Raw genomic sequence first — 12,054 nt, 5'->3', positions numbered from 1 at the left:
GAACAGTCATTTCCTCGCAGAATAATTGGCTTAGGGAGAAAGAGACACGGAAAACAAAACAAGTTCATGTACAGCTTGGTCTGGCTACACCCCTTTTCCAGAAACCAGGCTGTGTAAGAGCTGCTGGAGTAGGCACCCATTTAAAGAAAAAATGAAGAAGCAGCAATAAAGAAGTTGTAATCATTACCTAGACAAACAGAGAACTGGGTTTGACAGTGTTTCTAGAGTGCTTTTTATTATTTTCCTGACAGTAAGTAAAGTTCTGTTTTGTTGTGCTATGCCAAATATGTGGGTGGACACTGCTAAAATCAATCTGTTTTTCAGATGTTTCCCAATTCTTATGTGTTTTATGTTAAAGACCTAAGACTAAATTTTTCTGCTTTTTCCCAACCACTTTTTATTGTGTAGATTGTAACAGTAAGACATAGAAAAATGGAAAAAATTTGCTTCTGTGCTAGAGAATTATCTGACTATTTTGATGTAAAAATATGAAAGAATTTCATTTTGAGGTTACAGAAACTAAACAAATTATTTGTGTCTCTTTATTTGCAAACCTTTGGGCAAAATTACTTTCCCATGTGATTTCTTTTTGTTTCTTTTAAAACTAATTTTGTAGTTTCCTGAGTTATTCAGGGACTTCTGAGTTCAGCAAATTGAGAGAAATTGCTTTATTCTTCCTGTATCTCAGAACCAAGTTTCAAGTAGTTTGAGCCTGGATTATGGTTTACAACCTAACTCTTTTGATAAAAGTTGATTCAATCTGAAGGTAAAATTACAAGAAAACACTTTATTGAGGTTGTATCTAGTGTTTATTTATTATTCAGACAAATTTAAGTAATCAGACTTTTGATGTTAATTTGATTAGCTCTGAGATTTCTGCTTAAATGTAAAGAACAAGAAACTGCTATTAACAGGATGGAATTAATTTAATTACTCTATTCATGTACTTAAAGTTCCCTTATACAAGGCCAAAAAGGTGAAATTATCTTATAGGTTCTGAACTTGAATTACAGCTTTTCCATTTCAGTTCTCCAATTTATTGCAAAATTGTGATAATAATCACTCTGCCTTCCCACCATCACCCACTCCCCTAAAAAGCTTAAGGTGAAATATCTGAGGTGAAATGTTACAGTCATAAATTATTGAAATAGTATTTTAAATTTATGTTTACACTTTTTAAAGGTAGTAAATATTTTTTTTCCTCAACAGTATGATCAAGGTTTTCCTTATTACACTTATTTTTTTTCTAGGTTGTATTCCACCATGATTACTTTCTCCTTCAGTGAATAGGCTAAATGAATATGAAACAGAAAAGTGTGTATCAGCAAACTAAAGCACTTCTGTGCAAGAATTTTCTGAAGAAATGGAGGATGAAAAGAGAGAGCTTATTGGTATGTTTAAAAATTTGTCTCTTTCCACAGTTAGCACTCTTACAGTGTTTCAATACCTATTGATTCTCTTATGTTCTCTTTTGACTAGCAAATGGGATTTATTGATTTTACAGTTCTCTCTAGTTATGTTTGTTGAGTTGAGAGACTCACCAGTCTCTGAAGAATAACATAAAATTATTAAAGACTAAGAGAATTACTCATATAAAAAGAGATTAAGTGAACATTTAATTATATGGTAAATTACAGCAACTGCTAGAGCTACTACCAAATGTCATACACTTACAGCCAAGAAGTACAAAAAAAATGTTGCCAGGAGAAATGGAGACATTTTAATTCTGTGGATTTATTTTCAAGGACATGAATTTTCTACACAAAGATTGTTTTTAAGAATTATGATCAACTAACACCACTGATAGTCAGTTTGCATCAAGTAGATGGGCTAATCATAGACGACTAGCCTAAATTTCAGTGGCTTAACACAGCAAATGTTTATTTTTAACTCCTCATGGTCTAATGAAAGTTGAGAGTGGAAGTAAAGTAGGTTGGGTAGGTGAAGAAATCTCCACACAATCATTCAGGCACCTAGGCTTCATCCAGGGCCTCCACCACCATCCTGGACCTTGAAGACCTCTCGAGGATCCTCTGCATTCAGTCAGAAGATCAGGAAACAGTGGGACCAAGACAGTGAGAATATAGAAATTTGTATATGTCCATGAACCAGACCTGGAAGTGGTACATATAACTTTTGCCCACATCCTGTGAGCCAGGAAATCATTTGGTTCCACTTAATTTCAGTGGGCTGAGAATGTAGTCTAGCATGGTGCCAAAGAGGTAATGATGATTGACACTGGTGAACAGCAATAGTAGTAGCCTCCACCAGCCAGTTCCTTTTCACATTCTTTAGTTTACAATACAAGGATATGACAACTGGCAAAAATATTGCTATTTGCCAACATAAACTCTATCTAGCATACTCCATGTCTTATAAATTCTATAGTCAGCTGTCCATGCATATAGACATTGTTATCCTGTTATTCACTCCATTAGTTTCTATGAGGGCTTCTGCAGGAATTCATGATTTAATGCAAAAGTTTTGTTCTAGTATTAGAGAATGATAAATGTGGCTACTGTCTTAGTATTTATCTTTCATTTGATTCTCCATGCTCAGAGGCTTGGAGAGCAGAGAGAACATAACTGTATAGCACAATTGGAATTTGTTTTCAACAGTATTTGGTATTGACTGAGATCTTTAAGTGAACGCAACCTTAATTCCTTATTTTTCTTTTTTTGTGCATTACAGGAGTGGGGACTCTCAATAATTCTAGGACTGTGTATTGCTCTGTTTTCCAGTTCCATGAGAAATGTCCAGTTTCCTGGAATGGCTCCTCAGAATCTGGGAAGGGTAGATAAATTTAATAGCTCTTCTTTAACGGTTGTGTATACACCAATATCTAATTTAACCCAGCAGATAATGAATAAAACAGCACTTGCTCCTCTTTTGAAAGGTAGGTGTACTCATGGCAAAAAAAGAATTACTGATAGAAGTGTATATACTATTGACAAGTTGTCAACACATTAATTTGAAGTTACAGTCATATGTTATGCTAATAACTTAAGTATTAAAATAGCGTACAAATCTGGTTAGATTATTGCTTTCTCTCACAACAATTAGTCTTTGAAATATTTTCAGCTTGATGGGAGTCCAGTTTAGGGAGGCCCATATTTCTATTGGAATATAACTAAACCCAGATTTATACTTTTAGATTTGCAGGATAGTATCTAGAAGGAATATAGTCATTGAAAATTGTGTGTGTTTTTAACATGTCATACAATGATTAAGATTTGTATCTCAGGAGAAAAACATCTAAATAAATAAAATAGGTCATGGTTATTGAACAGTATTTCATAACTTTGAAAAGTAGAAATGAATAATCTGATGATTATTCTGTTCTGAATGTAGTACAATCAGTAAACATCTTTAAAAGTCTTTATTCTAAATGAGATCATTATGTTGTAACCAAAATAAGCAAAATGCATATTTTATTCATGGACAAATTGGGTGCAGTTTGGCTATTTACTCTTTAATCCTCCATTCCTGACAAGTGAAATTCCTGGCTATTGAAAGTAGAGTCACTTTTTAAAAATCTTGTTTTCTGCAGAAGGCAAAGGTCACGTAAATTGTCTTTGCTTCAGTAAATCTGAAATAAGGAATCCCTGACTGTATAGTAACTACAACAATTACTTCTGTTTTTGTACTCTGATTCTGTTATGCATACTTAATCTGGCACAATGTTTTTGTATGTACCTAAAACTTGCCCTGATACTTGTCATTATGAAAAGAAAACATGTAATTCTTATGCATGTCTTCTGATTGTAGAATCTAAACCATTAAAAGAAAATTTCCCCCCTCGCATTTGGGTTCAAGTTTGATTTAAATGGAAAATGATTTCAATTTAAGTCTAATGAAATTACATGGGGAAACAGCTGAATATCACATTATGTTGTAGCAAAGCTCTGTTACAATTTCTGTCTATTTTTACCTTGTAATTCACAGGAACAAGTGTCATTGGGGCACCAAATAAAACATACATGAATGAAATACTTCTGGAAAACTTTCCATATGCTATGGGAATCATCTTTAATGAAACTTTCTCTTATAAGTTAGTATTTTTCCAGGGATATGACATTCTACTTTGGAAAGAAGATTTCTCAGGTGACTTTCCATATCAAATATCATTATGGCATTTTTCATGTTTTCTGCATAAAGAACAGGTGAGGGTGGGCAACAGAGATGCTTTCAATGACACATGAGAAAATAAAGAAAGCCCATTTCATTACTGAACTTATTTCAAGGTCAATTGTATGTTCCTGCTACAGGATGACTGCAAAAATTGTAGAGTCATCCAACATATATGTTTTGAGCACGCAGATGCATGTGTCAAAGGGTGCATGAGTAACTAAGACTGACAGGCCCCAGCCTCAGGTGAGATTCCAGTTTAGCAGCAAAGACAGACATTGAACAAATACAAGAAAAAGTGTTTCATGGGCACTCAGGCCAGGGGTTCCTAATAGTGGGATTAGAGAAATCTTACCTGGGGAAATGATGTTTAAAGGGAGACCAGAATGTATAGCAGGTGTGAGGTGCTAGAAGCATTGTGTTTCAGATAGAACAAAGGTAATTGTGAAGGCCCTGAGGTGAGAAAGGACATCTGTTCCTATATCTGGAAGAAGAGCAGTATAGCTGAACAAGGAACATGAAAAGGAATGTAATGGGAGAGTGAAGCTGAAGTCATTTAAGTGCTACCTCCTGTGGCATCTTGTAAATCTAGGCAAGGAATAGCCACTGAGTCACTTTAATCAGAGCAAAAATGTAATTTGGTTTCTAAGATTAGGGGAGCACTCCAGATATAGCCCGGAGAATAGATTGCCGAGAGGCTCTGGAGAATGTCAAGAAACAAGGAGTCCATTATGGCTGGAGCAGAGTGTTTGCTTTCATCTCCTTTTTATTTTCTAAGACTTTCTAAGCAGGCTGTGGTCTGCAAGAATAAAATTGCCTTATTAAAAACTTTCATTTATTTTCTTCCTTTTTCTATGTGGTTAACAGTCTACTGGTGAGCCAGGCATGGTGGCTCATGCCTGTAATCCCAGCACTTTGAGAGGCCAAGGTGCGTGGATCACCTGAGGTCAGGAGTTCGAGACAAGCCTGGCCAACATGGTGAAACCCCATCTCTACTAAAAATACAAAAATTAGCTAGCAATGTGGCATGTGCCTATATTCCCAGCTACTCGTTGGGCTGAGGTAGGAGAATCACATGAACCCAGGAGGTGGAGGTTGCAGTGAGCTGAGATCACACCACTACACTCCAGCCTGGGCAACAGAGTGAGACTTCATCTCAAAAACAAAAACAAAAACAAAACACCACCACCAAAAAAGTTTACTGGTAGAGTCTCCTCTAGATTGTTTTCTTTCCAATACTTGTTTCATATTCTCCAACTGCCCTCATCCCATAATGTTGGCTGTGCTTTTCTTTGTGCTTACAGCTCATTGCTGGGATGGATATGGTGAGTTTTCATGTAAATTGACCAAATACTGGAAGAGAGGATTTGTGGCTTTACAAACAGCTATTAATACTGCCATTATAGAAGTAAGTGCTTGATTGAAAAATTCTACTAATTAATGTCAATTACTTCCAGAGACGTCAAGATTTTGATGAAAGATAATTGTCTTAGTCCGTTTGTACTGCTACAACAAAATACTTGAGACTGGGTAATTTGTAAAGGACAGAAATTTATTTCTGGAGGCTGAGAAGTGCAAGATCAAGGTGTTGGCAGGCTGAAAGACTGGTGAAGGTCCATTCCTCATAGATAGCACTGTCTAAGTGTCCTCACGTGATGGAATAACGGAGAGCAAAACCTGCCTCAGCTAGTTCCCTCTAGCCTTTTACAAGGCACTAATCCATTCCTGAGGGCTACACCCTCATGACCCAACCACTACGCCAAAGGCCCTCCCTCCTAATACCACCACAATGATAATTAAGTTTCAACAAGAATTTAGGAGGGGCCACTTTCAAACCATAGCAATGATACATAATCAGATTTTCCTGTGGTTATATAATGAAGTAGATATTCAGACCAAGGAACACATTGCATATCTATTTGAAAACTTTAAAGCTAATGTTACTGGTTTTAAAACTAATTTTGAAGTGGTTGTAGAGTCACAGGAGCCTGCAAATACAATGTACAGAGAAGTCCATGTAGCCTTCATCCAGTTGCCTTTACTGGGAAATACAATACAGTAAGAAAAATTGGAGAACTGACATTAGTAAAATACACAGAGCTTACTCATAGTTCACCAGTTTCTATCTTTTAAATAATAATTATGTTTGTTTAAACTCTACTTTAGATCACAACCAATCACACTGTGATGGAGGAGTTGATGTCAGTTACTGCTATAACTATGAAGACGTTACCTTTCATAACTAAAAATCTTCTTCACAATGAGATATTTATTTTATTCTTCTTGCTTCATTTCTCCCCACTTGTATATTTTATATCGCTCAATGTAACAAAAGAGAGAAAGAAGTCTAAGAATTTGATGAAAATGATGGGTCTCCAAGATTCAGCATTCTGGTGAGTGACTAATTCAAGTAGCACAAATTAATAAACAGGAAAATTAAGAAGCAGTGAAAAAGTGTTATTGTTGCAGAGCATCATGGTTTAAACTTGATGCACTGGCTGCTTTTTCTTTTGTTCTGAGTTTTTTATTTAGTCTGTTAAATTTTGCCATGCAAAATAGTGCTTATAATGTGCTGAGCACTTTTTCTGTGCCATGAATGTGTTAAGCCAACCCTGACAGAGAGGAACTGTCATTCATTTTATAAGCAAGGAAAATGAAGTTCAAAGAGAATAAGAGAATTGCCCAATGTGAGAGGAAGGGTAAGTGCTGGAGCTGAGACTCCAACCCAAGTGTCCTGAATGCAACTTGTTTGCTCGCGTGGTCTCCTTATAGTTAACAGTTGATTTCTCCAGATTTTCTCATGTTGAAGAGAGTGTAATCCTATAATCCTATAAAAGTTGACTTGTGTACAGGGATTTGGCCACAAGGCATAGATTTTTTGGAGCAAGTAAATACTATATGTTGGAATTAAATAAGAGAGCTCACACAATATACCTAGGACATGCAACACAAAGGCTGGCATGTAAGAAGGCCTTAGTAAGGGCATTTGCTTTATATATTGATATTTATATCTTGCCCCCAATCCACATATAATTTAAAGTGATTTTGAAATAATGAGTGTGCCTACACATATATATGTGCTATGTGTACATATTTACATACATTACATATGTATATATACATGAGCAGGTGTACACATACATACACATATGTACACACACACTCATGTATGTATGTAGGTAGACAGGTATGTATTTGTATTATAATAAAGACAAATAATTAGGAGTAGAAATAAAGACCTAGCAAATAGGCCAGGCACACTGGCTCACACCTGTAATCCTAGCACTTTGGGAGGCCCAGGCAGGTGGATCACCTAAGGTCAGGAGTTTGAGACCAGCATGACTGACATGGTGAAACCCCATCTCTACTAAAAATACAAAAATAAGCTGGGTGTGGTGGTGTGTGCCAGTAATCCCAGCTAGGAGGCTGAAGGAGGCTGGGAGGCTGAGGCAGGAGAATTGCTGGAACCTGGGAGGCAGAGATTGCAGTGAGCTGAGATCACACCACTGCACTCCAGCCTGGGCGACAGAGTGAGACTCCATCTCAAAAAAAAAAAAAAAAAAAAAAAAAAGAAGGACCTAGCAAGTAATCAGTAAGTAAGATTAGCAGATAGGAATGCAAATCATACAAGCTCTAAGCTTCCAAAAGGCTTTTGCAATACTATCAGTGACAAAATTCATACTGTCTGCCTAGAGAAAGTAAAAAAGGAAAAATAATTTGTTAATTTTACCCCAAAAGAAATACAACATTTGTTATATTAAATCCTGGGAGATTTTTTTCTATCTACTCCCCGTATCAAGCAAATACTCTTTATGGTTTTGGAACTACCTGGAATGGATGAGAAATTATGAATTGAACAATTCCTTGTGAGCCACATGTTACCTGAAATAAAACTATGGTCCAGTAAATTTTTAATTTTCTATAAAATATATTTTATTAATGGAGAAAATCTTAATTCTAATATACATAAATTGTAAGATAGAAAAAGAGGAACCTGAGGCCGGGTGCGGTGGCTCAAGCCTGTAATCCCAGCACTTTGGGAGGCCGAGACGGGCGGATCACGAGGTCAGCAGATCGAGACCATCCTGGCTAACATGGTGAAACCCCGTCTCTACCAAAAAATACAAAAAAACTAGCCGGGCGAGATGGCGGGCGCCTGTAATCCCAGCTACTCGGGAGGCTGAGGCAGGAGAATGGCGTGAACCCAGGAGGCGGAGCTTGCAGTGAGCTGAGATCTGGCCACTGCACTCCAGCCTGGGCGACAGAGCAAGACTCTGTCTCAAAAAAAAAAAAAAAAAAAAAAGAAAAAGAAAAAGAGGAACCTGTGTTTTCAAATAAAAAAGAGAGAAGGAGAAGTTTTTGCAGTGGAACTTCGGGAAATACAAAATAATGTACATAGAGCCTCCCATGGAGTCAGGAGGGAACCTCTGTAAAAGGGACCTGCTTTCTGTCCAGGGCATGTCCTATGGGACAGTGTCCCTGCAGTCACCTGAGACCAGGGAGGCATAAGTCAGCTCTATATTAAAGTCAGAAAGGTATGGGACATTTAGGTGTGAATTCATTCTCAGGATAAGTGATTCTTAGTAAGTATGCGACCTAAAAACTTAGCAAAATAAATTCGTATATGCATCCTTAAAATTAAGAAGAAAAAAGATTCTGAAATGTTTCTACTAAGTGCAGGGTATCTAGTGGAAATAAACTTTATGACAAGTTCTTTTTACTAATGTAATACATGTGAAATGTAATCAGTATTTATTCTTTAAGTATAATGCCTGAATTGCTTTGTTTTTAGCAAGATGGTTTTTATACACTTATTATTCCACTCCACCCTGCAAGTGGTTCCTTTTTCTAAGTACTGGCAATTTCTAGGTAATTTCTTTCATTTGTAATTTTCATATCCTGTGGTTTTTCAATTCCTACTTAAAGTAGTTCCCTTCTGGATTCAGGAAGTGGGCTTTACAGAATGTGATATGTTTTTTTAAAATGCTGATGTTTCTAACACAGGCTTAATCACTGTAATGGCGTGAAATTTAAAGAGAAGTCAAGTAACCAGTAAATCCAGTGTAAACATGTTCTCTTGGGACATGTTGATGCAAAGTCCTGATTTTAATACTTGTGCTATATGCTTCAGCTATTGAATTCTCATTTTATTAGTCAATGTTAAGTAGAGGAAAGGTCTATTGACAGAGCTAAAGCCTACATCTTCATGAACTTTGTTACCAATTTATTTTGTGACCTTAGATAAATGCCTTAACTAATAATAGGGATTGCAGTTTCCTCATTTGTAAAATGAGACACTTGGGCTAAAACACACTATAGTCTTATTAGATCTAAGATTGAATACTCTTTCTTAATAATCACTTCATAAACATATCAACACTAGCACCTCTAAGGCAAAACCATGCAAATATTTAAGGGTGCAGCATACTTTATACAAATTTAAGTGAAGAAATCATAAATAGGAATAGGGAGAATAGAATGGGCTTAGTAGAGTTGTGAAATTTAGATTTTCTACAACGAAAGAGACTGGAGGTGCTGCCTGCTGAGATTCTCATGGACAGTCAAATTATCAACTTCCCCAGTGTTTTTAGAGGTACTCGATTGATCAGAGGCTTTTAAGTTGCTTACAATTCTACAATTAGGATGGTATGGCAATATCTAACAAAGCTGAAGTTACAAAATGCTTTGAAACACTCTTGTACATTTTTCTCAAAAAAGACAAGTACGAGAATGTTCTTGGCATTGTAGTAAAAAAAATGGAAACAACCTAAAATTCCATGGGCAGCAGAATTTTGGGTCATATTCTCACAATGAAATATTATACAGCAGTGTATAATATTGTTAATGCTGATTGATTAATCAGCTTGCAGAAGAATACATACATATGATATTGTTGATACTGTTTAATACAATAGTCATACTATTTATATACAACACATGCACACAGAGCTGTTGCCTAACATGTAGGTACAAACAAGGCACAAGGGCCCAGTTGTGCTTACAAGTAGCTTAATTAATTTTGTCTTTTTTTTTTTTTTTTGAGATGGAGTCACTCTGTCGCCCAGGCTGAAGTGCAGTGGCATGATCTCGGCTCACTGCAACCTCGGCTTCCCAGGTTCGAGCGACTCTCCTGCCTCAGCTTCCTGAGTAGCTGGTACTACAGGCATGCACCACTACACCCGGCTACATTTTTTTGTATTTTCAGTAGAGATGGGTTTCACCATGTTGATCAAGCTGGTCTGGAACTCTTGACCTCAAATGATCCACCTGCCTTGGCCTCCCAAAGTGCTGGGATTATAAGCATGAGCCACCGTGCCTAGCCTTGGCGTCCTTTTTTATTGGTTGGTGCCTGTAGCAGTGTTCAGTATATATCATCTCTGTGTGCATATGTGGTAAAGGCAATGAAAATGAATGGCAATTATAAAGAAGGAGAATTGCGATTGAAAAAGGATATGCAATGAGCTTCTGCTGTAGGATTAACAGTATAGTTATTAGTCTAGAAGGTACAAGGGTAGTCATACATTGTTCTTTAGATGCTTTTGTATATATTAACTATTTTGTAAATAAGTTAATATAATTTATATAACTTTTTGTTTTTATTTAGGCTCTCCTGGGGTTTAACCTATGCTGGCTTCATCTTTATTATTTCCATATTCATTACAATTATCATAACATTCACCAAAATTATAGTCATGACTGGCTTCATGGTCATATTTATACTCTTTTTCTTATATGGCTTATCTTTGGTAAGTTCATACATTTATTACCACTTTCTCTGTTTTATATCTTTGCTATATGTAGCTAATATTAATGCCCTAGTAGGTTATTGCAATCACTACTTTCATGTCCATTGTGTGTGCATGTGTGTGTCCTTGTGTGTACTCGAGATAGTTTCTATGGAGTGAAAAAATTATGTAATCCAAATAAAATTTGACCTGCCTTTTGCATGAAGGTGTGAACTAATGAAATGATGTATCAAAAAGGAAAACCAATGCTGACTCTAAAATATCAAAGGCTTGTCTGTATGATTATTGAGGTTATTTTTTAGGGGTGGACCCCATTTTTTTCCCTTAAGGGTGCCCCTCACATGGTAGCTGATCACCATATCTCTTCTCCCTCTAATATTCTGTCTCATACTCACTTCTCATTTCACTCCCCTCTCCCTTCTCTGAACAAGGTCCTCTAATTTCCACCTACCAGGATGTTTTCTGCAGAAAGTATGTAGATGCTCCTTCCTACATTAATTTGCTTCATTACATTAATTTAGACCCAAGTCTGCATTTCTACCCTATCCTCAGCTCTTATTCCAGCTTTTCCCCCACCCTTTCCTCAGCAACAAAAGCCCTGCATTTGAGTAGGACAAATAAGGATCCTCTTTCAAAAGAAGTTGAGGAAAGAACAGACTCATTATACCTTAATATTTTCACCACTTTCTCACTGATAAATACTTATGTTATGACATAAAAATCCTTATTTGATTGGGCTGCCAATGATTCTCAGTGAGTTAAATATATTTTATAGCAGTTGAACGTCTTCTCTCTCCTGCAGGTAGCTTTGGTGTTCCTGATGAGTGTGTTGTTAAAGAAAGCTGTCCTTACCAATTTGGTTGTGTTTCTCCTTACCCTCTTTTGGGGATGTCTGGGGTTCACTGTATTTTATGAACAACTTCCTTCATCTCTGGAGTGGATTTTGAGTATTTGTAGCCCTTTTGCCTTTACTGCTGGAATGACTCAGGTAAGAGCCTAGTTAATTGGTTTATTACTGAAATGTCAAAAGAAGTAGATAACTTCATACCCTGTAGGATCAGCACTATTCAAACTAAGAACTTTTATTCTAAGCAATTTTTCTAAAGTTAAACTTTTTTTTTTTTTTTTTTTTATACTTTAAGTTCTAGGGTACATGTGCATAATGTGCAGGTTTGTTACA

General features: G+C 36.5%; 1 protein-coding gene across 1 annotated transcript in view; it reads left to right on the top strand.

Moving 5' to 3' along the window:
• ABCA6 (ATP binding cassette subfamily A member 6) overlaps nt 1-12,054 on the top strand; it is a 63,641-nt gene continuing 51,587 nt past the window's right edge. Inside the window, exons 1-8 of the mRNA XM_026456774.2 lie at nt 1-250; nt 1,251-1,391; nt 2,692-2,896; nt 3,946-4,104; nt 5,433-5,536; nt 6,295-6,521; nt 10,733-10,874; nt 11,677-11,862. Of these exons, the coding sequence (XP_026312559.1) occupies nt 1,296-1,391; nt 2,692-2,896; nt 3,946-4,104; nt 5,433-5,536; nt 6,295-6,521; nt 10,733-10,874; nt 11,677-11,862 (1,119 nt within the window). The 5' untranslated portion in view covers nt 1-250; nt 1,251-1,295. The remainder of the gene's footprint in view (nt 251-1,250; nt 1,392-2,691; nt 2,897-3,945; nt 4,105-5,432; nt 5,537-6,294; nt 6,522-10,732; nt 10,875-11,676; nt 11,863-12,054) is intronic.

This window comes from Piliocolobus tephrosceles, chromosome 16 (genome assembly GCF_002776525.5).
Source record: "Piliocolobus tephrosceles isolate RC106 chromosome 16, ASM277652v3, whole genome shotgun sequence".
NCBI classification, from domain to species: Eukaryota; Metazoa; Chordata; class Mammalia; order Primates; family Cercopithecidae; genus Piliocolobus; species Piliocolobus tephrosceles.
The sequence above is the reverse complement of the archived record's forward strand: the minus strand, read 5'-3'. Positions and strand labels throughout refer to the sequence as shown.